The sequence below is a fragment of the Pantherophis guttatus genome, chromosome 1, assembly GCF_059756535.1.
Source record: "Pantherophis guttatus breed Tessera chromosome 1, ASM5975653v1, whole genome shotgun sequence".
In the NCBI taxonomy this organism is placed as follows: domain Eukaryota; kingdom Metazoa; phylum Chordata; class Lepidosauria; order Squamata; family Colubridae; genus Pantherophis; species Pantherophis guttatus.
In genome coordinates, this window is record NC_142063.1 from 51,093,289 (window position 1) to 51,119,841 (window position 26,553).

The window sequence follows — 26,553 nt, forward strand, 5'->3', positions numbered from 1 at the left end:
CATTTTGATCCAAGTTGTATTAGCCTATTCTAAAATGGAATTTTCTAGGAAGGAATATTCTAAAAAGCTATTTTTATTGATAAGTCATTTTGTACATAACACTTTGATTCATAAATTACTATGTTCCTAGGATTGTAAAAAATATAATTTGACTTTCACTACTTCTCTGTACCGGAAAAATACTGGATTTGTGACAGTACATGTTCTACTGGTTTTACCAGTAAAATAATACTGCTTTGTCAACCCTAACCTTTAAAGAATGTCCTGAAAGCACATGGTTTTAACTACCCAGAGGTTCACGAAAAAGCAAGGAAGATATCCAACTTGCTTTCCAAACTTATCGAATTTCCATCTATCAGAAACCTACAGGAAAGCAAAAAGAGAATCTGAACTCATGTATATCCGAATGCAGGTCAAGAATCGACTTGCTCCTTCCCAACAAAAGTCCCTTCCCCTACATCTTCATGGTAATATGTAATCGAAAAGGATGGAGAATCATTTGATTGAAACGGCTGGTAAGCAGTCAGTAACTCTTGCTCAGTTTATTGCAATTCCTCAGAAGGCGATTGTCATCGGCATCCTGGGAGTTTAGCCCTTTATTTTATTTTAATTTTATTTATTTGTCAAGCATATAACAGATAAAAGTATAAACATGATTATGAATACATGAAATGGATACGAATAAAAAGCCCTTGCTCGATCCAATTCTTTTGTCTTCATTTGATTTTAGCACAGCAGTTTATGAAACCTTTATATTTTCTGTCTGCGCACGAGGGAAGAACAGCAAGAAGCTATTAAGTCTACGAGATCACGTATTTTGTATCATTTTCCCGCCTAGCGAACACGGAAACCGGAAACCAGACTTATGATGTCTATTTTTCACCTTTATGGCAGGAGTCCCCGAAGCACCCTTAGAAAATGAAGGATAACATTGGGTGGGGGGGGAGGAGGGGAGAGGACATCTCTGCTTGTGCTGGATGGGTGAGACTCTTCTAGGGATCGGCGTGGCCGCATTTCGAGCGCGAAAAGATCCCGCTCGCGCCCAAGGACCGTCGCGCAATCTCTGCGGCTGCCGACTTAGCCCCACCTCTGCGCGTCCTGGCGCCAGGAAGGCGGAAGAAGTTCGACGGGAGGAGGCGGAGGAAGACGATTTCTCGCTCCTTCTCGCGGCGCTTCCCTCCTTCTCCCCTCCGCGGCCTCCCCCTTTCTCTGGCCGCTCGCGCAGCTGCTCGGCACTCGCTATATAAAGGGCGAAACAAGCGGAGCAGACGGCTGGCGGCTGCAGCCCAAGGGCCGCCGTGTGAGGCCGGGCGGCGGAGGAAGGAGGGGGGGGGAGAGAGAGAGGGAGAGAGGAGAAGAAGAAGAAGAGCGAGAGGGTGGCTTCTTCCGCGCGGGCGGGTTAGCCGGGCTGAGGAGGACGCCCCTGAGGCGAGACAGGGCGGAGGAGGCGGACAACAGCGGCGGCGGCAGCAGCGGGGAAAGGGGGGACCCTAGCTCGCCTCAGCCTGCTCTTGTCCGGAGGGGGGTGTCGGGGGCGCCCTGCCTCGGGGTGTGTGTGTGTGTGTGTCCTACCCAGGGGTGGTGCGGGACATGGCGAGCTCGACTAACACAAACCCCGTGGTAAGGACTAGGGTTGCGCAAGGGGCTCTGAACGGGAGGGCGGCGGAGGGGTGGGTGGGGGGTGTTCGGTTTGGGGATGGCGGGGCAAGGGCGGGACGGCGGCGGGAGCGGCAGCAACAGCCGCCCCGGATTCGCGGGCTTCCGTCCATCCCTCCTGTGGGGAAAAGAGAGGGGCGAGCGAGCGCTTGGGTGCCGCTTCGGGGGAGGCGCGGAAGAGGCGCCGCGGGGTCTGGAGGGAGCCCGCTTCGTCTCTGCGAGTGTGGGGGAGGGAATGGGGGGAAGGCTGGGGAGTGAGGTGGCGGTTTTTTCCCCCGACTTGGAGGAAAGGCCAGCAGGGGTGGGGGGAAGCGTGCCTGGAGGTGAGGCTTCGCCCCCCAAGCATTTAACCTGCAACGGCCGTGGTCGAAACCGCTTCTTTCCGCAGACTATTAAGGCATCGGTAACGAATGGTTGAAAAGCACCTTTTAATTCCTAGTCTGGCAGAGAACGTCTCTTCCTTCCCTTCACTCAGGGAGATGTATTTTTATATTCTTATCTATATCTGAGAAAAAGGCCCTTTTGATCTGTCCGAGTTTTCTTCAGGAAGCGCTTTTATATTAATAGCCTCTCTTTTCTTTCCCGCCTCCTTTTCTATGCTTCTCCCTTCAGTTCTTTTAGAGAGGACAGGCTCAGCTTCTGAGTCTCGGTTTCACATCGGTATACAATAAGCAGTCACACGGAAAAAAAGAGAAAAAAAAAAAAAACCCTCCCGGCCCCTTTCATCACTGTTTCTAAGGCACTAAGGAAAAAAAAAACCCAATGCAAATCAAATGCACTCGAAAATAAGCACCCCACCGGCCAAAAAATAAACCCCTGCTGACCAACCGAAGTCCTGATGCTGATTTGGAGGCTCTCTCATTTTGTGCTCTCAGATCCATCATGGCTTCCCCTTGCTTTTCTCTCCCTGTTCCTTGTGTTCCTCCTCCCTGTGGCTGCCCTGTTTATATAGAGCCATTGCCGCTCTCTAATATAGACTCTGCCAGGATGGGAAGGTGCTTTCCAGCCCCACGTCACCGCCTCTCCATTTAAACACCACATCAGCCTTTAAATACGGAGAGAGCTGTGGAAAGCAGGCTGGGAGGTGCCTGCACTACATAGGCACGGACCAAAAAAGCGGCTGTCTTTCTTGCTCAGAAGCTTTCGCTGGCTCTTTTCAAGCACCATCACATGATAAATAGCTGCTATTTCTTGTTTTTCTGTATAAGGTTATTTTTTTGTAAATCGTTTTTATTCTACCGTTAAGTTTATAAAAGTTCTATGGAGTGACTATAGCTGAGTGCAGTGGGATTTTTTTGAATTAGTTTTCAATAGGAAATCAAAACAGCATACACTACATTTTGTAATATTCATGTAATTATTTTTCTTGCTCTTAAAACATTTTTTTATCTTTGGAATGTAGTAAAATTTCTATGGGTATTATTGAATTGTTTTAAATCATGCCATCTCAATTTTATCTGGTTGAGAATTGAGATTTAGTACGACTGTTGTCAGTGTGACTACATTGCCCTACAGTGAAATAATTTGATTTAAAGGTCAAAAAGGAGGATTTGCAAGCTCTAATGCATAGTTGACATAGTCTTCATCTTTTTATGCTGGAAAAGTGAAATTCTGCTAGGCATGTCTGCTAGAAAACTTGGGGTTTCCATGTAGTTTTTCATTTACTTAGGTTGTTTTCACTTTTAAAGGACCGTCAATGTTTTGAAATATTGCAATAATATATAAACATTTTCAAACAGTTATTTGTCACTTTTTAAAGCCTAAATTGTATAGGTCTGTGATTGAAGATGTCATTAATGATGTCAGAGAAGTCTTTCTTGATGCAAGTGTGGATGAGCAAGTCCTTGTGGAACTTAAAACAGTAAGTTATAACTTCATGTGTCTGGAATAATTCTTACCTTTTAGCAGGCGAGGACTATAAATATGTTGGTGTAAATGCTCGGCCTGTGAAGAATAGTCCTTGAATCAGTCCATCAATAAATTGTGTGTGAAGAAACTAGGTACGATATGCTTTGAGTATGTTTAATAAACTTTATTAAACGTTTCTAAAAAGATGTAAAAACTAACACAAACTACAAGAGAAGGAAAAAAGTACAGTGCGAAAGAATAAAAAGAAAGAAGAACTTCTGATTTTGTCTGCAGCAAATATGATTACAAAATTATATCTTACACTTAACAATTACAAAAATTACTTTTTCTATTATCCCTTTTTTTCTAATCAAAGCCACAAACCATAAATACATTTTCCGTTTCATGCAAAAAGTCTGTAAGGGGTTTCCATTCAGCCATAAATGTAGATGTTATATTTTCTCTGATCAAGGAAATTAATTAATTCCATTAATTAATCCATTTCTGCAAACACCTAGCCATTCCTCTGTTGTGGGATGTGTCAAACCTCTTCACTTTTTGAGCATATAATTCTGCTGCAGTTGTATAAAAAACAGTTCCATGACTTTATTCTACTTACATTGATCCCAAAAGAAAAGTCTGTGATTTCAATATTGCTTTAATTTTTTTAAATGTTCTGAATTAATGTATGTATTTGTATCCCAAAAGTTTTGGTTTTTAACACATCCACCAAACATAATACAATGTCCCTTCATGATGTTCATATTTCCAACAAAGATTCAAAGCACCTTTATGCATTCCAGACAATTTTTTGGTGACAAATAAACTATAACAATGCATCATTATTTTATTAAAAAATCTCTTTAAAGTTAGAACATAATAGAAATTTTAATACTTTCACCCATCTATTTTCCTTTTGTTCCATTTGTATATTGTAACCAAAATTTTAACCATTTTATATATTCAACTCTAATGTCTCATATGTCAATAAAAAAATATACATTTTAGCAATAACACGTTCCTTGTTAGTCCATAATTCTGTTTCAAATTCATTCTTAGAATATTAAAAACCCAATTATCTTTTATCCAATATGCTTCAAGTATTCCTCTATAGGTATCGATAGGAATTCAGAAGAAGCTTTTATTCCCTTGTTTTTCATGCAAGAGATAGAAAAATAGATTGGATGATGGTCCATAATAAATTTCAACTACACTAATCTACCCAACATTGGCCAAGGAAGTCATTTTTTTGAAGAAATTGATGGGATGCTACAAAGAGTCAGCTGACTACTGATAACTTGTTTCCAATGTTACATTTTAAAAATGTGTAACTATCATATATGTCAGTAAAAAAAAAACAACCTAAAGTTTGTTTATAATTTACATTGTTATTTACTCACCAGTAAATGTTTTTTTTAAAATAAATACAGCTATGGGAAAACAAATTGCTGCAATCCAAAGCTGTTGATGGATTTCATTCAGAGGAACAGCAACTTTTACTGCAGCAACAGCAGCAACAGCAACAACAGCAGCAACAGCATTCCCATCATCACCACCACACGCAGCCACAGCAAACAGTTCAGCAACAGTCCCAGACCCAGCAAGTCCTTATTCCGGCAACACAGCAAAGTAAGGCCCTTTCTGAATCTTAAAAGGGTTCTTGCCAATGTTCCAATCTTGTAATCGGGAGATTACTGGCACTCTAGGTTTGTAGTGTAGGTCCTTGTGTGGTCACCAAAAACAATTTTTTAAATATTTTCCTAACAACAATCCTGTGAGATAGGTTGATCTGGGAGAGAATGACTGGCCCAAGTCGCTACCACATAAGGTTTCTATGAAACTCAGTTGATGTTACTGCCTAGTTTTGTTTTTATGAGTTTGATTTTAAATATGGTTTTTATGTTATTTTAATTTTTAATTGGGACCCACCCAGAGTTTGTTATAAGATGGGTGGCTATTTAAATGTTTTAAATAAAAAAGTATATTATTTGGCATTGTAGTTTCAGTTTTTTCCCAGCTGTTGCCCATTTGAATTATCATTTCATAAAGTGTCACCTGGAAGCAAAATATGTCCATGTAGTATGCAGGAAAGTTGATACTAAAATAGTTTTCTTCTTAACCTTTTCTTAAATATAAGTAACTTTAGATGAAATTCTAACTCATGGATGAGCAACTGTTTTTCGGGGTCCATTTTTTATATTATATTTTATATATAGACAAAGCCAGATGAAAAATTGTTGCCAAAAATTGCCAGTGGCAAAGGCCTAAGCAGGCACACAAATTTCTTGAGTGAGATGGTTTTTTACATTCATTCAACTTGCGGTTAATAGTTTTTAAAATAAAATGAGACAAAATTAAGGTCAAGGACGATATTCCCCCCCCCCCCATTCCCACAATATGCATGTGGACATTAGTGAATAAATCTTCAGAGAACTAATACTCCATTTAAATCTCTGATTAGATTTTCTTTGCACTTCCTTGTGCAGGGAAAAGTGTGGGATTCTAGGATAGGGAGATGATGGAGCTGAGAAAGAAGCATATGGTCAGCCAAATATAGAGTTTTCCTTACTGAATTAAGGAAATTGTGCCCAGAGTTACCTTATGGTAAAATGGGCGGCCTATAAATTTTATAAATAAATAAGTAATTTTATTCACAAAACAGCCATTTTAACTTTGAAGTAGAATGTGCTTCAAATTGAAGATATTTTACACACCACTGCAAGAACAGTTATAAATTAATAACAGGATTTCTGTATTTGTTACAGACTACTTTTACTCAACTGTATATTTTATATCAGAGTTTACAATATATTTAATTCAAGAGGAAGCATAATAATTTGTTATCAATACACCTTATAAAATGTTTTATGATGGTCATAGCAGTGATTGCTTGTTTTATTCCAGCACCTCAGCCTCAAGTTATTATGCCAGATTCCAAACTGATTCAGCACATGAATGCATCAACCATGGTAAGAGTATGTAATTCATAATGCTTTAACTGTGCATAATAAAAATCAGATAAGGGAAGATAGTTCTCTTAACAACGTGTTTTCTTCCTACGTTCACTATTTTAGCCAGGTTCAAGATTTCAGCTCTGTTCATTGTTAGGAATTTGTTTTAACAAAACATGATTTAGATAGAATCATCTATTGCCTTCACACTCATATTCTCTTAAAAGCAACCGTCTTATGCCAGTAGATCACTCCCATTAAAATTGGTCTCTTCTAATTAATTGACCTTAATATTAAAAGAATCTTATTTTACTGTTAACTGGAAAAATGCCTTAAATTATTTAAAGATGCTTCATTGACCCAATACAAAGGAAAATATGTTTTCTTAAAAAAAATAGAGTGGTTGCAAAATTTGAGAAAAAGCCTATGTTTTAATCTATTAGTAGGTTTTCTCTATTTCTTAAGCACTTTGCACTAGGTTTGTCCTATTGGTGATAACTGCTGTCAGCTTTGCACATCTGTATGTAGCTAGAATTAGTTTTGGTTTTACAAGCAATATAATTTTTCAGAAAATGACAGGCGAACGTTAAAAATAAGTTCATCTTTGCATTCATATGGTACATGCAAATGCTGCTTAAGATAGGACATTGCATTTTAAGCTTGAGAGATTCTTAGCTTTAATATTTTTAAAAAATATATCAATGAAATATACTAATAGGGAGCTCTGGTTTCTACATTTTTACATGTCATTTTGTTTACCTATCATTTAAATTATGCTTAAAGTAAATGAAATTATAGGAGCATGTAATCATAATTAAAATTTCATGGGTTGCTGTAACCTGTTCTTTAAGCATGACCAAATCTGGGTCAAATCAACAATTAGAGCTTTGTGGGGGGGCGGGCAGAGTTGCTGTATTTTACATAGCTAACAACAGGATGCATAGGCAACTTAACTTATGCTGTGTTATTAAATACTGTTCTGTCTTATTTGAATTAAATCTATCAACAAGCTGAATAAATTTCAGTTTGATTCTGAAGTTTGAAGAGAACATAAATATTCGATTTCACTTGTTATCTAAAATCCACATTCTTGTACAAATATGTATAAGAATGTATACAAAAATTTATGTGATGTTCTACTTCTGACAAGTCAATTCATTTCATTAAAATTAAAAATAGAAAATTACTTTTTAAATGAAAAATAGTATGAAAATATGTATGATGTTGAATGTGACTTAGTTTGACTAAAATAAGAGTAAAAAAGCATTTTGCATATAATAATCTATAAATCTCTGTCTTGCTATATCTCAGGTTTGATTTCCTAATTTAAGTAATGTTTTGTACTATATCTTTCAGAGTGCTGCTGCTACAGCAGCCACTTTGGCTTTGCCTGGTGGAGTTAGTCCTGTTCAGCAATTACTTACAAGTTCAGGTATTTTTTTATCTAATTTTTCAGTCCAAATATTTATATGGTGCTTCTCATTAAAATCTTAGTATGCTTGCAACAAATCCTATTTCAAAAAGATAATTTAAATAAATCAATATTAGTATATGGAAAGAAAAACATAAAAAGGTATGAGGCAGCTGATGTAAACTGACCTTGCTTGATAGAGATATTTACAGGTACAATTATCCAAACCTAAAACAATCTTCTACAAGATAAAGATTGTATTGAAAGTTATAGATTGTAATCTGCCATGCTGGTCTAGTGCACTTGTTAAATAATTTTTTTTCAACTTCCCAACCTATTATAGAGAAAGAACAACTCGGCCAAAGTCACCAGGTAGCTTTTATGCCTAAAGAAGGATTATAATCTGGGTTTCCCATTCGTAATTCAACACCTTCACCACTATACCACATTGTTTCGAAAGTCAGTTTACATTTTTTCCAAAAATATAAATAAATCAATAAAATCTGTAATGCAAGAAAATTTTCTTAAAGGTCATTTTCCAAAAACTTGCCTAGAAAACTATGCACTGTTCTCAATAACTCAAAATGATTTATGAGAACATTCCAAAGTTTTAACTGCTTTAAAACTTATTCTATAATGCAAGCACACAGCTCTATATCTCCTTACCAATTAATTGCAAGGAAGTAATTTTGAACAACTTTTAAAAGCCGCATAATTTTTATAATGGACTGGATATAAGAAAATAGACTGAATTTAAATCTAGACAAGGTGGAGGTGCTGTTACTATAACAAAAACAGGATTTGGGAAATTGAGGTGAAGCTTAGTTGGACTTGCATTAAAAGAGTTAGTCTGTATTCTAAGAGTACTCTTTGATCCCTAGTGTCTCTGGATTTGCAAATATAGGTAATCCTCGAGTTACAGCCACAATTGACCCAAAATTTATGTTACCAAGTGAAACATTTGTTAAGTGAGTTTTGCCCCATTTTATGACTTTTCTTATCACAGTTGTTAAGTGGATCATTGCATTTGTTAAGTTAGTAACATGATTATTAAGTGAATTTGGATTCTCCATTAACCTTGCTTGTCAGAAGGTTTCAGAAGCTGATCACATGACCCAGGATATTGCAATTGTCATAAATATGACAAGTTGCCAAGCATCTGAATTTTGATCACGTGACCATGGGGATGCTGCAATGGTCATACGTGCAAAAAATAGTCACAAGTCACTTTTTTTTAGTGCTGTTGTAACTTTCAATGGTCATTCAATGATCTGTGGTAAGTCTAGGACTAGCTGTATTTAGTAAGGAAAATGCCTGCACAATTAAGGCTATGTACCAGCTGTGAGTTCTAAAAATGCTTACTGAGCTGTGACTTCCTGAGGTGATCACCATTTACCTTGATGGTTTTCTACGCTTACTAAAATGTCACATTTTAGTAGTACAACATGATTTAGCATAGGGCTATTCTTGAAAGATTTACTTTGGCCATGTCATGCATGCAACTTGTTGGAGAAGTCAATGATGCTAGGAATGATTAGTAGATTCAGCAGAAGGGGCAAACAAAGAACTCACTGGCTTGATACTATCAAAGTTGATACAAAGATGAACATCCAACTACTAAAATAAGCTGTGCTTGACAGGGTTGCACTTGCCAATAAAGTCACCAAGATTAGGACAGGACTGAACAGTTAAAACTACTACTCCTCTTGAAAGAATTTGAAAAATGCAGTTAGTGCAGAATGTTGAGAGTGGTATGCTAACCAAGGTTCAAGATAAAAAGATGCCTACACTGCAGGATCTAGGCTGGTTGCCATTTGTGTACTGATCAATATTTAAAGTTTTGGGGCTTTTTTTTAAACCCCTAAAATATAAACTTGACTGATGAGACTCCTATATTTGTAAAACTATCCAGTCACTTAATAAGAGGATTCCTTTTAAAGATGCCCTACAGTGCCAGAGGCTCATCTATCTGGTACAAGAGAGAGGCCCTTCTGTGTAGCCCCGAATGGTTCTCTATAGGAAGATACATTTGGCTCCTCCATTCCCAATGCATATAATTTATGCATTGCATGCCTTATTCTTTCTCATCTAGTCCATTATCAAAACATTTCAAGTTTTTGAAAGCATTTGGATGTTTAGCATCTAAATATGTCCAAAGTTCCTTTCCTCAGTAGTTAATAAATAATTTGTGAAGAATTGCAGATGATGATCACCTGGATCAATGCAGTTTGAAAGTACTATAAGATACCTTATATTAATAGAATATGAATGGTGTTCTGACAGATATTCTTATATGTTGAGAAAGAAAGAGGCAAACTTAAGGCAAACTTAGAGGTGAAATTGCTTATTTATAGGAGTATAAGTACTATTAAATAGAACTTAATCTGGTAATAGTATTTTAGATAGGTGATAATAAAGATGAGAAGCATGAGAAATACAAAATTTAAAGAGTATGAAAGCGGGAGAAAATTATAAGATCTCACAAAAAAACTCTTAACCATCTTAAATAAAATATAATGAGGTCATCTTCCTGGGAGTAAATCCCAATGATTTTTGAAAAGAATAAGTTTTTTAATAACTTTGCAGATTTGGGGTACATGCAGCTAAACAATGGACAGAGTTTTTTTTTAAAAAAAAAGTTGGAAACAGGATGTCTGAGAAAATGCCCAAATAAATGTGCCTGATATCTGTGATCATTTCCTGGCCTTGTAAACAATCACAACCATGTGTCAAAAATTTAATTAACTATTAGCTCATGCCTATAAAATGGGAATCTTCTCAGAGTGGCAGTTTATACCTGAGCCAGACTAGATAAGGTTCAACGGCATTTTGTGGGGGGAGGGGGGGTTAGACCTTGCTCTCTTGTGCTTGCATAGAAATGGCAGACTGATTCTCCACTTGACTCTCTCCATCTGGCTTGGCCAGACTCTGACACCTTGTCACTTAGACCAATAGGCTAAAAAATTTCTAACAATCGCTCAAGTGGGTGAGAATACTATCTATTCTCAAATAACATCTCACACCATCTTCTATATTTAGGATTTTGTAAAGCTCTGTTTTTGCTTTCTCTTTACCTTAATAGCACTTTAAAATAGGGATGAAAATTCAGCATTTCTTTTACATGTTATTTAGTATCTCTGATGGATAGGATCATTGTGTTTCCTTCTTGGGAAGCTGCTTTCCCAGAAAAATTATGTCTCTGGTGGCTACTGTTTTGAGGAATTTAAAAAGCAACATATTGTTTCAATCTTGGGTGCATATTGATGGAGACACTTGTGCAAGACATGTTGGAAGCAGCAGTCCGTCTATTACTACTCTCTTAAGTGAAAATATGATAGGAGGCAGCTTATGTTAACAATTTAGCACCATTATTGGATGGTGACAGTACTCCCAAAGTCTGATCTAAGGGAGTTGTCTCTACAGGAGAAGAATGATTATTGTTTGGGAAAGAAGATGCTGTAATATAGATCTCAGCAAGCTTTCTGAACCTGGACTTACCTGCCATCAGTAAAAGATACTAAAATACTGGATGCAAAGGATATTACAGAGATTCTCCATGTCCCAGATGGCAGTTGTTTCTCTCCCTTTTTAGAACTCCTCCCTCCCCCAGAAATGGATACAAAGAAAGTGCCATTAACCATTTAAATCCATTCCTTTTTCAGAGAAGGATTTCTAATATTATGTAAGTGTAGAAATTTAAATGTGGAAAATTATCGATCTTTTCCACTAGATGGAAAAGGTGGGAAAGGAAAAAGATAGGTATACTGAGAGACTTGGGCAAGGTAGAGAGTTTGAAAATCATGTTTTATCATTTTCTGAACCATTAGAGACTTAGATCTTCAGAAAAAATGAAGTGAGTCATCACAGAGGGAGGAAGGCCAAAGGTATGGGATCCAGTGTGACAGGAAACAGGCCCAAGTCCTGTAAGGATCCAGCCAGGTGGAAGTTAGGTCCAAGGGCCCAATGAAGCAGGATGGAAAGGAAACAGGCATGTAGGAGCAGCTGCAATGTCCTTGCAATCAGTAGTAAAAACTGGCAGATTACCAAGCCCACAAATTTTGTTCTTGTGACTGTGGAGGCTATGTAGCTGCCATAACTTTGAATATAGATCGTAAACCCCTACATTCAGTGTCCTCTTGGTTATGCTATTGATATATCGACTAGAAATAAGATTTCTCTGTTGTGCTGACCTGTCTCTGGAATATCTTCCTCTATAGATGACTTGTTTTTTATTTGACTTTCTGTTTAAAACTTATGATTATTTTATATTATATGAAGCATTTAGTTTTGGCTCCTGTAGGTACCCAGTATGCATTCATTTTCCTTTACCTAAGTCAATAACTGAAATATTGAACTAGGTTCCTTTTTATTACAGGCCAACTCTTACAGGTGGTTAGAACTGCCAGCGGTACTCAATACCTTATTCAGCCTCAGCAGCAAGTAGTTCTACAGCAGCAGGTTATACCACAAATGCAACCTGGTGGAGTTCAGTCCCCTGTTATTCAACAAGTAAGATTGCTGTTAAATAGACAATTCTAAACTTCTTTTGTATTGAATGTCATAATCCATCTGGATTTTAAAAATTGCTTAATTGCAGTATAGTACTGAATTAGTTTACAGGCTATAATATTGGATCTGATTTCCCCTCCCTCCCCATCCCTTTCCCTATTTTCACATTACCTAGTTGTGTTTGTTTGTACCTAAGTGCCTAAACAAGCTTCTACTTTCAGATGATATAAATATTACTGGTATATGAGAATAAAGATACTTAAGAGCAAAAAAGGGGGAGTATAAAATGTTATGGTACAAGAAAGAGTTTTGGAATATAATGAATATTTTTTGGAAGAGCATGGTAAATTTATTTGATTTCAATGAAATTAAAAAGTAAATTCCTTTCAAAAACCATTGTTCATTAGAAATCCTTTTATGCTGCTGTAAGCATGCAGCTCCAGGTTAGGCAAAAAATATATGGCAAATATATAGCAAATAATAGGTAAATTATACTAATGCTCTTCTGCAGTACATTTCTAGTCATGACTCAGTCACTAAATATTAATATATTAAGTATTTAAACAGTGTCCTGACTATCTAAGGGTTGGAGATCCCTGCATTACAATGCTTGCCACCGCATTTGGCCCATTTACTGAAATTTCTGGGAAGTTATCTAAGGTAGTCCCATGCCATTGGTAACAGGAATGTGAGTAACCATTACTAATACTCAAGTTCTAGGAATGGGTACAGTGCTACTTTGAGTAAATTCAGATTGCTGTATTTGCTAACAATTTACATTGTCCTGTTGATAGTTCCTCTGGTCCATCCTTTCTAAGTGTATGCAGGTCACTTTAGAATAAAGCAGAGAAATAGTTTCTCTTTGAAGTTATTGCTACAGTTTAGGTCTGAACTTGAGCTTGTTGATGCCTCTTCTTCTGCCAACCTGGTAAAGGTGATAAAGAAGAAAACAAGCAAGATTTGTTATTTAATTACAGTTTTATACAGATCTTGTACTACTATTAAGTCAGTGTAATAAATGTTGAATTCATTATGAATTAGGGTGAACAAATCAATTGTACTGAGGTCTGTAGGCATACAAGTGGAAAGTTAGTGAATAAAGATACTGTATTAGTTGATGGATCACTGTGGGGTAAATTAGTTTTTTATCATACTATATTTAAATACAATGGCATCTTGGTACTCAATTAAATCGAAACTCATTTGGACTATGACCTGGTCTAAAGAGATGGCTGGAAGTCAGTGAGTTGGGAAGGAATGATATGGAGCAGCCTTAACCTAAATCACTCTTGGAGCCTTCTAGAGTAATTTTTCAACAACCAAAATATTCCTGTATTGAACTGTGGCCAATCTGAAACAGGAAGAAGTTTTAGAAAATGATTATTTTTGGGAGGTTTGAAATATGTACAGCCATTCTCATGATATTCTTTTTTTTTTTTAAACCAGGTTTTGGGCCCAATTCCTGGAGGAATCTCGCAACAGACAGGAGTGATTATTCAGCCTCAGCAGATCTTATTTACTGGAAACAAAGCCCAAGTAATACCTACAACAGTGGCTGCACCTACATCAGCGCAAGCACAGATTTCTGCAACTGGTCAGCAACAACCTCAGCAACAAGCAGCACAACCACAGGCACCTTTAATGCTGCAAGTAGATGGAGTGTGTGATACATCATCTGAAGATGAAGCAGAGAAGGAAGAGTATGAGCCAGCACAATCACAGGCACTTTCAGTGCTGCAAGTGGATGGAGCAGGTGATACATCATCTGAAGAAGAGGAGGAGGAAGAGGAAGATTACGATGATGATGAAGAGGAAGACAAAGAAAAGGATGGAGGTGAAGATGGCCAGGTTGAGGAGGTAAATTTTGATAATATTTGTTTTGAGTTGTTTTATGTTATATCTACAGATGCATTTTTAATATGTACATTTTGGCTGAGTGAATACCGTATTTTTTGGAGTATAAACCGCAACTTTTTCCCCCCTAAATGGAAGTGAAAATTTAGGTGCGTCTTTAGATGTAGCCCCACTCACCCACTAGCCCCCACCCATTGGCCTCTGCCTCGCAGCAGTTACCTCCTTGCAAGCAAACAGCAAGAAAAAACAGCTCCTTTCAGCTTCAGCACAGCCTAATTAGCACAAGTTGATTGGATCGGCCTCCCAACTCTTAGCTGATTTGCTCTCAGCTGTTTTGCGTAGGGCTCTGCTATTTGCTGCAAAGAGGTAAATTGCTGGAGCAGATTTTTTTCCCCTTGTGCTAATCAAGCTATGCTGAAAATGAAAGCAAAGCAGGCTATTTGCTGTTTGCTGCAACGAGGCAAAATTGTTCAGAGGCAGACGGAGATTTCTTTTTCTTCTTTTCCTCACCAAAAAAGATAGGTGCGTCTATACTCCGGTGCATCTTATACTCCGAAAAATACGGTAAGTACTTGCTGTTGTGGATCAATCATAAATAATTATCTGACTCAGTTATTTTCTTTTTATGTTATTGAAAGCTACCCCTACAGGTTAGAGAAATACCAGCATGTTTATGGATATTTCAGATTTGCAATAGTTATTTAGAATTTAAGAAGGCAAGTTATTACTATTGAATGATTCAGTGAAGAGTGGTGGTAGAATTAAATGGCTTGCCAGGAAACTGAAAGAGAAAAAGTCCAAGTATAACATTTTGGTTCACAACTACAACTGTTGTCGTCTCTAATTGGAGGAGTTAAAAGTTGAAAAGAAAAATCAAAGAACCAAAATTTTTGTACAGGCACCGTGTTTCCCCGCAAATAAGACTGTCATATATTTTTTTGAACCCTGAAACAAGCACTTGGCCTTATTGCCATGCGCTCAAAAGCCCGATTGGGCTTATCATCAGGGGATGTCTTATTTGGGGGAAAACAGGGTAGTCCTCAACTTATAACAGTTCGTTTAGTGACCATTCAAAGTTATAGCAGCACTGAAAAAAGTGAGTTCTGACCATTTTTCACACTTACAAACATTGTAGAATCCCCTTGGTCACAAACAAAATTCAGCCATTTGGCAACTGATATTTATGACAGTTGCAATGTCCTGGGGTTATGTGGTCACCTTTTGCGATCTGACAAGTCAATGGGGAAATGATTCACTTAACAATTGTGACAAGAAAGGTCTAAAATAGGGAAAAATTCACTTAATAAATGTCACACTTAGCAACAGAAATGTTGGGCTCAATTGTGGTAGTAGGTCTGCCTGTAATTAGAAAAATGCTTACATTACATCTAAAGTGCTGTGCTTGTATTATGAAGCAGTTGTTCTCAATTCTATTGATTTACGAAATTAATCTCTTCTAGGAACCGCTCAATAGTGAAGATGATGTTAGTGATGAAGAAGGACAGGAATTATTTGACACTGAGAATGTTGTAGTGTGCCAGTATGACAAGGTAATATATAAAACCAAATGCCTCTGTCTATTATATGTGTCTGTCTATATAGTGCTTTTAGAAAGTATTCAAACCTCCTTCACTTTTGTCAATTTTGTTGTGCTGCCGCCTGATTCTTCAGTTGCTGAAAATCATTTTTTGTTACTCATTAATCTACATTCAGTACCCCATAATGACAAAGTGAAAACAGAATTTTAGAAATGTCTAAATTTATTAAAAAGAAAAAACTAAAATATCACATTGGCATAAGTATCCAGATCTTTCACTCAATACTTTGTTGAAGCACCTTTGGCAGCAATTACAGCCTCAAGTCTTTTTGGGTATGACACGACAAGTTTTGCACAGCTGGATTGGGGGATTTTCTGCCGTTCTTCCTTGCAAATCTTGTCAAGCTCGATCAGATTGGATGGCGACTGTCGGTGGACAGCCATTATCAGGTCCCTCCAGACATGTTCAATAGGTGCAAGTCTGGCTGAGCCACTCTAGGACATTCTCAGAATTGTTCCTAAGCCACTGTGTGTGTTGTCTTGGCTGTGTGCTGAGGCTCGTTGTCATGTTAGAAAGTGAACCTTCAGCCCAGTCTGAGGTCCTGAGCGCTGTGGAACAGGTTTTCATTGAGGATATCACTGTACTTTGCACCATTCAGCTTTCCATCAATCCTGAACAGTCTCCCAGTTCCTGCTGCTGAACACCCCCACCCCCACAGCATGATGCTTCCACCACGCTTCCCTGTTCTGATGATAATGGGCAGGTGATGAGTGGTGCCTAGTTTCTTCCAGACATAACATTTAAAACTGGCCAATCTTGTACCTCACAATCTGAGAGTTCTTCAGATGCTTTTTGCAAACGCGAAGCAGGCTTTCATGTGTTTTTCACTGAGGAGACGTTTTGGTCTAGCCACTCCACCATAGCCAGATCTGTGATAGTTGTCCTTCTGGAATTCTATCCTATCTCCACACAGGATCTCTGGACTTGGACAGAGTGACCATCATGTTCTTGGTCACCTTTCCCTAAGGCTCTTCTCTCCCAATTGCTCAGTTTGACTGGGTGACCAGCTCTTAGAAGAATCCTGGTTGTGCCAAATTTCTTCCATTTGAGAATTATGGAGGCCATTGTGCTCTTAGGAAACTTCAATGCAGCAGAAACTTTTATTGTAGCCTTCCTCAGATCTGTGCCTTGCAATAATCATGTCCCTGAGCTCTGCAGACAGTTCCTTTGACCTTATGGCTTTTGCTCTGCTATATAAAGCCTTTGAAGGCTTTGAGGCCTTCTATAGAGAGGTTGTGCCTTTCCAAACCATGTCCAATCAATTTAATTTATCAAGGTGTAGAAGCATATCAGTAACGATCAAGAGAAATGGGAAACACCTGAGCTAAATTTAAAGTGTTGTTGCAACACTTTAAATACTTATGAATACTCTGAATACTTATGCCAATGTGATATTACAATTTTTTCTTTTCAATAAATTTACAGACATTTCTACAATTCTATTTTCATTTTGTCATGGGGTCCTGAGTGATCAATGAGAAAAAAATCAATTTCAACAATTGTAGAATCAGGCTGCAGCATTACAAAATTGACAAAAGTAAAAGGGGTCTGAATTAGTGGTGGGCTGCCCCTGGTTCGTACCGGTTCTATAGAACCGGTAGTAAAACCAGCGGGAGGCTCCACCCACTGACCCTGACGTCATGAAAACGCTTTTGTGCATGTGCAGAAGAGCGCGCGCACGCGGCCCCATTGCAAACTGGTAGTAAAGGTAAGTAGAACCCACCCCTGGTCTGAATACTTTCTGAATGCACTGTATACTTATATTAATATTAGCAAAGTATTTCCTGACAATTAGAATTATTTTAGTAGATAGGTAGATGAATTTATTTGGAAAATATTTAACAATTAAAAAATCCTCAATTGAATGACAACCGTTTAAAAACTTTGGGATCTATCCAGTACAATATAATTCTGTGCACAGTTATGAGAATGTAGGAGAGGACCATCTTAACAGATGTATCCCAGATCTTGCTGCTGCTTTCCAAGGTGCCTGTTCAGGCTCATTAATTTCTGCTTCAGGCGGACTTTAGCATGCTGGATTGGTAATTTGAAAAGGTTTACAAAAATTTTGGATTTCAACTGGATATTATTTAGAAATATTATTTTACTTTTCTATTTTAAAACAGTTTTATTATATTTCTATTTTAATTGTGATTTATTTGACATAGCTATGAAAGATAGAAAGGATTAATATATATATTTATACTTGGATGTATATTAATGTCTTTCTTTAGGAACTTATCTTGGAATATTTATAGTACCTAATTTAAAACAAAGTTTTTAGAGCAAGAAACACAACAGTGCTGCTCTGTTCAGACATACACAAATACAAATCTTTCCATCTATTCACAACATACTGATCATTGAACAAAATGCAAGACCTTTCTTGGTTTTTTTTTATCCCATCTTCCCAGATACATAGAAGTAAGAATAAGTGGAAGTTTCACCTCAAAGATGGAATCATGAATCTTAATGGCAGAGATTATGTATTTTCCAAAGCCATTGGGGATGCAGAATGGTGAATACAGAAAATAAACTCAAAGCTAAGACAAGAAAGGTTGAGACTTGGACAGTACACTTCAACAGAAAAATCTCTGAAGACCCATAAAGAAACAATAGAACTGAGGTTACCAGGACAGAAGAATAGCATGGCAATGTTGACACTACTTCAAATGGGAAAATTGAGGCATTGGTGCAGCTAGCTCTGTCCGACAGCTGGTTTTATATGAATACCTTAATTAACCACTTCTACCTATAGATAAAGGTAACTAGCATGTGATGCTTAATCTCCCCTTCCGCTGATTTGAAGGAACTCTTCTTTTTGGTAACAATACTATGGAAAAGGCTTAGTGTGTTTTTGTGCATAAATTGTGCTGAAACGCTCCCCTGGGGAGTGGGATTGGTGAGAATCTTGCTCAAAATTGTACATGGAGATTTAGCCAATTGGTGAGGACTGAGGTGTTGAGTTCTAATTACTATTGAGTAAACTATTTTTAAATCTTGTGCTGGGCCATGTATAATTTTATTGACAGTTTTAGGCCTTTTATATAAATTTTGATCCTGGTACCAAAAGATCTCATTTGTATTTTAAATTTAATAATGCTGAATATTTTATTTAAAAGGACGTTGTGCTTTAGTCTATGGATGAAAGTGATAAAAATCTCCATCTCCCTTTGCTCTCTTAAGAAAAGATTCTTGAATATTCTTAAAGATTGCGCAATTTAATAACTTGTTTGTTGAATAGCAAATTAATAATCTTTTAAAAATAATTCCACTTGTGAACTTAATGTGTATTTTCGAAGTCCAAGTGAATATGCACTGCAAGTGACAAACGAGAGCAGAAGTTACAGGTGACTATGCACTTTGGAAAGGGATCTAAAGCATTGAAGGAGCTTCCATTTCTCAAATCATAATTGGAGAACTGAATCACATTTATTTTAATAAGTAATAACTTAATGTAATATCAAAGTATTGTTGAAGATAAATTTCTCTGTTGTAGCAATAGTATTTGGGAATCAGGTTTTCAACAATGCAGGCTTTCCTAATGAGGCGAAAGGGCTGAACATCAGCCATATTAAGGGAGCAACACACCTCCAAATTGTTCATTCTTGCAAGATATGTATTACACACATGGTAGCCAACTGTGGTAGCCAACTGTGAAAAGCAGTGAAAAAAGACCAGGGAATGGTAAGTAAAGAAATAGGTGTGTGCTAGTAAGAATGCCATCTTTCTTCAATACTAACATTTCTGTTCTTACAAAAATGAAACATTTTGAATACTAAGCAAAATTGCCAGTGCATTTAATCACCATTCGAGTTTTCTCTTCTGTTCCCAAATTAATTTCTTTCCATTTCAATGTAAATCTATCGGTTATTTCTGCTTGCAGGAAACTCAAATTGCAATGGGCAATTTTTCTATCCCATGCTATCTCTAAAACTGGCCAAATATGTTAATTCTGTTGTATAATAGCATTTGTAAGGCATTTGCATTTTTATACTACATAAATGTAATTGAAGGCTTCCATTTTCTGGCCATATTGATTGTTCACTGAACCTGAATTTCTTTTGAGTGCAGTGGAGTTTTGGCTTTGGACTTGTAGATATCTTCAAATAGCTTATTCCCACTGTGTAAAATAAACAGACATACCACTATTATACATATCAACTTTTTGATTACATTGAAATCAATTGCCATTTTCCATTAAACCTTTATGTATCTCGTGGCCACCATATATCCTAGTCCTTTACTCTGGTTTAATATAGATTGAAAAACAATTCAGAAATACAGCACTGTGAAACTCAAAAAAGGCTACAGGTTTCTTTTCATTACTGAAACATATACTGTACAAATGAATTAACATTCTAGACATCATGGACACTGAATAGCTGCTTGTCTCTAGCCTTTTATTTATTTTAAAATAATACCACAGCTTTAAAAGTGACTTATAAATAGGTCTATATGGAAACAGACTTGATGTTTTGCAAATTTATTATGGGTAATCTTTGGTTGGATGAGGGTGTTAATAAAAGGACCTGTGAAATTCTTTTGGAAGCCAGTCATATACCAAACTTGTGCTCTTACTTGCTTCATCAAGTGTTCCTTTTTAAAAATCAAATAGTGTGCTTTTTAAGTTACATTTTATGGGAGCAGCTTCCTGTAGGACTATAGCTTACTTACAAGTATTACCATACTTGAATTTTAATCATGGATTTAACAATATAATTAAGCAGACCATTTTGTTAGATTTTCACTAAAATTATCATTCCTTTGAGGGAGAGGCAGGGCAAATATTCCCATGATTAGTCCTTAAGTATTTATAAACTATTTGCTTTTGTTCTTATTTGGCTTAGAATTGGAAGTAGTTACTATTGGAATAGTTCAGTACCTCTGCTTTTGAAGCAATTAACGGTTTGCAAGAAGGGCTTTATTTTTAGATTTGCACAGAGAACAGGAGCACCTTTTTAACTTTAAAATGTTAAAATAGAGAAAGCAAATACTTTGGTTAGACTAATACGAAGATTTATAGTGTAATTACACAAAGGATGAAAGTCTTGTGCCTTTGCAATCTTCAGATACTCCTGTTTTACTCCATGATTTTAGGACCATGGGTCTCCTTTAGTAAATGATACCCTACAAAGCTTCAATTGTAACCTAATATTTTGAGTCTAATCTTACTGGCTTTCTAGAATGTGCAATCATCTGAAACATCTACATTAAACATTGTCTTTTTAGAAGGTTTTAGATTGTCACAAATAATTTTATATTGGAGTATTTAAATTTAATGTGTAAAATATTTTCCCCCTCTAGTGGCAGTCCAAGTTCTCTTTTACTTGTCTATTATCGCAACTTGTTTTTTGTTCTCAGTCATCTCCACGGAAATGGATCATGAATTTACAAATATTTTGCTACCCTTTTTTCAAGGGAGATTAAAATTGTGATTGAACTACAATTTCTGGGAAAAGCAGAAGATTTGTAGTGATTGTTATAACCAGATTTGCAGAGATACCATTTTAAAAATAGTGTTAATACAACTATGTTTTCATTCTCTGTATACATCAAACAGCAATAATATCCCAATCAAATTACTACTGGATAAACTGTGTAGTTCCATAACAGGAAGAAATTATTATTTGTTCACAATTATTTGCTCTTCTGCTTTAAAAAATCTTTTATTTTGATTTTTTGCAAAAATCAGCAAAAATGGTTTAGAACAGATTTGATTTTAAAGAGTTTCATTGTTTAGAAAATGCTAGAATAGCTTTCCTCCTGAAATGTCCTTCATCTGGAGGACATCCAATGGAAAAACCTGCATTTGAATCTCTTTTATATTGTATAGTCTTAAATTACATAAGAGATTCTAAGAAATCAAGCATTTGGGATCAGCGGGATAACAATTTTGGTTGAGCTATTCTTGATTTGTGTTTTAGGAAGACAAAAGATTTTTTTTAAGTGGAAGAATAATGGCAGGCTAGCTGCATGTGACATCAGATATTCGCTCTTGTGTGCCTAGGGTACCAAAACTTAAGAGTGAGAAATATCCTTAGTTGCTGTTCTGAGCTACTACTGTCAACTGCTGTTGTACATATACTGTTATGTGTAAGGGGGTAAATATATTTATTATGTTTGTAAAATCTGTACAATTAAAGATCTGTACAATTAAAGATCAAGGATGTTCTTCCTAAGATGTACAGGATGTTTCAAAGGCCATGCTTGGAATACAATTAGAAACTTAGTATTTTGATGTACTAAGACCTATTTTAAGTTTAATATTTTGCCTTTGCAAAAAAAATTAAAGATGTTATTTAAAATAAGCTTGCCACTTTATTTACTATTTTGTGTATTAAAATACTTTAATGTGTATATAGCTGTGTTCACTTTATTCTAACTTAATTCCATAAATAGTATGACAAAATTGTTAAACCACGGAATGGCTAATTGGTTAAATGCAGAGAAAAGGAGTACAGATTATTTTTACCAGGTACATACAGAGATGGGATTATATTTTATTGTGGTTAAATAAGTATGGTATTACGGTTAAACAGAGCTTAGGTGCTAATATTATGCCTTTCATAGACCTCTCAATTTTTATGCATAATATTACTTCCATAAGAGCTTGTAGTTTACTCAACTTTTGCTTATTCTAAAATTAATGATTTACTTCTGGGACAAAGTTGAAAGCATTGTTTTTATCTCTTCATTTGAGGGTTAAAATGTAAATCAAGCACAGACCAATAGCCTGATCTTGTTGCCTTGTGCATGCGATCTCCAATGGAATTCAATATCCACATGTAACATGCAGGTTGGATTTCAAAGTTTAATTTCAAACTATTACTGGGATTTTGCATGATTTGAATGTAGAAATCTGATGTGTTTGTGTGGATGTGTATAAACTATGTCAGGAAAAACATACAATTAGGCAGATGTCACAAATAAGGTTTACCTGAGGGCTTTCAAAATTTTCAAAAATTTACCTGCTGTTTCCCCTAGATGGCAGCAAAAAGGCAATGAAAAATACCACAAAGGAAAGTTGCAAGTAAAAGATAACCAACTGTTTGTTAGCTTTATAGTTTCCTCTTTTTCAGCAGTATACATGGAACTCTTTCCAGGGTACCATAAATTTGAAGTCTACTATTCCTTATAATCACAGTTTAAAAGTTTTTACCTAAATTCAGTTCTTGAAGTAATTATTTAAATATTTATGACTTTCAGGCTATAGATTTCAATTTGCTGTTTTATCAAATTTATATAACTGTCCATCTCACCAGAAATGACTGGATGGTGCACAATCTTAATAAGAAAAAGTATTTTCTAGTAGTTCATAATCGTTACTGTAAATATTTTCATTAGTGTAGTCAAACTTGTGACTTGTGCAGTGGTGGGTTGCTATCGGTTTGGCCCAGATCGGGCAAACCGGTAGTGGCGACAGCAGGAGGCTCTGCCCGGACACTTCTGTGTATGCGCAGAAGTGTCGGGCGCATGCGTGCCCACGAGTGAAATGGTAGCGATGGAATTTGAAATCCACTACTGGACTTGTGTGCTTTCCATATTTATAAATTAGTATTCTTCAGACAAGGACTTTTGCAAAAAAGTAACTTCATTATAGAATATCCTTTAATTGCACTTTTTTCTTACTACCAAGAAAGTAAACTGAAATTTTAATTGTATCATTTTTAAGCCTTGTAGTTTTAGTGTCATTTTACTTTTTACTTTAATGATTTTTATGAACTTACATAAATATTTAATGACTCAACAATGACCACAATGATAAAAAAACACTTTTTGTCAAACTGATCAGACATGGTTAATGTAGTCATGTATGCTCAGTTCATTTTTCTTGGCTTACATAAATTTGACATGGCACACAGCAATCTTGGCTAAAATGTGGTTGGCTAGTTTTTGATTCAGTGTCGTGTATGCAGAATCTTTGAATTGGCCAGTTAGTCTTTAAAGACTTAAAGCATCATGTTTTCCACCAGCAAGGCAATTGCCGTCATTGATTGAAGGATAAGAATATTCAGAGTTTACCTTCACAATTTATGGTATGCTAATGATAACAAACATTCTTAGCACCCTACTAAATTTTGCTTAAAGAACCAGCAAGAGAATTTAGGAATCTGGATATATATTTTTTTCATGTCCTGGGCAAACCTTTTTAATAAAAACAAGACAGCGAAACAAATTCCATAAAGAAGCCAGTTGGTTATATTTTGAGTGAAGTTCTAGATAACTATTATGGTTGGCTGCTCAATCAGCCAGATACTTAGAGTGGATTTGATATTTTTATCCACCTATCAAGTGCTTTCTGTTTGTTTGAAAGTATGATGATGATTATTTAGCGTATGGCAATAATGATGATAAATAATTTGCAATTGTTCACAATTTAACACTGGTGAAAACATAATAAACCCAAGTCCTAATCAAGGACCTAAGAATTATTAAGATAGCACTTACAGAGATATGTAGGCAGCTCCAAGCAAGATGTTTAGTGTACTTAGTGTGTTCAGATCCAATAAATTAAAAATGCTCAAATATTAAGGATCCTTTAAATATTGCTCCAAAGACTCCAGTCACAATTGTTATTGCGGTGGATTTCTTTTTCCATAAGTGTTGAACTTCAATCTGCAAGTATTTTGCAATTTTGGGCGATTACTTTTCCTCAATCTTGTATGACCCAATATGGCAACATCAGTGAAGATTTACCCTTTTCAATGATTGGTACATCAGACATGCTATGAACAAGATGCCTGTCTATTTGGATCTTAAAAGTCCTATCAGATTTTAATTTAACCCACTTGTTTTGCAAGCCTCAACTTGATATTCCCAGGAATTTTTACTATAGTTGAATCTAAACAGCAAAATTTCCACTGATTTTGGCAACTTGGTCATGATGCTGCTTGTCATCAATTTGTGAAATGTTGCTGTTTGTGGAATTTTTTAATGATATAAATATGTGAAATCACAGCTGCCACATTTAGCTGGTATTGGCCTTCATATGTACTAGTTCTTCCCAAGAACCTGTGATGTCATAATGTATCAGTGTAGTATATTTTTTATCACTTATTATTTTTTATAAATAACTCAAGGTGGCAAACATATCTAATGTGTTCTTCCTCCTGTTTTCCCCACAACAATAACTCTGGGCTGGGCTGAAAGCGATTGAAAGTCAACCAGTTGGCTTTCATGTCTAAGATAGGACTAGAATTCCCGGCTGTCCTGATTTCTAAGTCTCGTGCTGATCCATGCAGGAACTGAAAGATGGAAATTTTGTCAATGCACAGAATTTCTGTTCTTTTATCCCATCTTTGTATTTGGCCAATCCAAAGCTTTGGAATTTACCTATTGCCCCTGCTTCCTACTTTTTTCAATAGTTTGCCAATGTCTAACCTTCCATTTCTGTATTTATTTCCAATAGTACTTGCATAACTGATCTTTTTTCTTTCTTTTGTTTCATTCTATAGATCATGGGTGTCAAACTTGTATCGTCATGGCAGCATCATGTGATGTATCATGACTTTTTTCCCATCGCTAAATGGCGTGGGCGTGGCCAGCGCGTGGCACATCCAGCCCGCAGGCTGCGAGTTTGACAGCCCTGCTATAGATCCTCAAAATAATCAGTTGCTGGCAATTAGTCAAAGGCCACCTCTGATCGTACGTATAAATAGATGTGCATTCCCTTTTTTACATGACTGTGGGCATAAGTTATGGTTTTTATAAAAGAGAACTCTTAAATGATATTGTTTCATACACAATGGATTCAGGAATGTGGAATCCCAGGATTCCAAAGATAAAAATTCCAGATTTTTAGGGATGGGTGAGTGGGTAATACTTAGATTGAACTGAAACAAACACATAGAAACTATTGCTTCCATTAATATAATATATTAGCATAGTATGCTATGTATTTATCATAATGGAGTTTTTAAAAGAGTTGTATCCCAGCCTTGAAATGTAAGTTGAGTTCTCTTATATGGTAGATACTGTTCATCTTCTTTATTAATGTTTTAAATTATGCTGTTAAAATAAACAGAATTATTAAAACACTTGGACTTTGGTTTGCTTTTGCATTTATTTAATTTTTAAATTGGGCTTTTAAATTTATCTAACATTAAACTCTCATCATAAATTAATTAAAAGCCTCATTTAGTTCATAATATTTCATAATAAAACAAATAGTAACCGCAAATAGGCAATTAAACATATACAGAAATAAGTATATCTACACATAGTAGACTTAAATGAAGAATTAAATCTTTATTATATTTCTATGGCAGATTCTGTATAAATTATAGTTGCTATAGAGATAACTATTCAGAGTCTAGCTAGCATAATGCAAGGTACTAGGAAGTCAAGGAGAGCTGTTGTCATTGTGTGCCCTACTTCTCTTTTCTTTGATGGCAATTGTTGCAAGAAGCATACTAATCTAACTAGTCTTTGGTTGAATCCAGGAGGACTCATGGTACATTAAGTGCCCTGAATCTACCTTCCTTAGATAGTATTGTACTATCCAGCTTCTAATTCAATACAATAGTCTTAGCTTTCTAGCTGCACCATTTCAGTGTTTTGATGACAGTGGCTGGAACTTAGTTGAAGAAGTCTTTAATGTAAGTGAAACCACTTGATTAGTTACTGTTCCAGGATAATGATCATGGTTCTTCAAGAGTAGGTCCTTCAGATCTTTTGGGTTTTTATTTTTTTTATTTTTTTAAGGAACCTGCATGGTATGTTC

At 36.3% G+C, this 26,553-nt stretch overlaps 1 protein-coding gene and 1 long non-coding RNA gene across 2 annotated transcripts in view; one reads left to right on the forward strand and one right to left on the reverse strand.

Moving 5' to 3' along the window:
- The window catches only part of LOC117665885 (uncharacterized), a 32,469-nt gene extending 29,847 nt beyond the window's left edge, over positions 1 to 2,622 (reverse strand). Inside the window, exon 1 of the long non-coding RNA XR_015728770.1 lies at positions 2,485 to 2,622. This is a non-coding gene — a long non-coding RNA (uncharacterized LOC117665885). The remainder of the gene's footprint in view (positions 1 to 2,484) is intronic.
- GTF2A1 (general transcription factor IIA subunit 1) lies at positions 1,086 to 22,187 on the forward strand. The gene is made up of 9 exons (XM_034418267.3): positions 1,086 to 1,620; positions 3,416 to 3,517; positions 4,935 to 5,133; positions 6,409 to 6,473; positions 7,812 to 7,887; positions 12,242 to 12,375; positions 13,822 to 14,232; positions 15,690 to 15,779; positions 18,242 to 22,187. The coding sequence occupies exons 1-9, from the start codon at positions 1,591 to 1,593 to the stop codon at positions 18,347 to 18,349; spliced, it is 1,215 nt and encodes a 404-aa protein (XP_034274158.1). The 5' UTR covers positions 1,086 to 1,590; the 3' UTR covers positions 18,350 to 22,187.
- Positions 22,188 to 26,553: the final 4,366 nt, after the last annotated feature.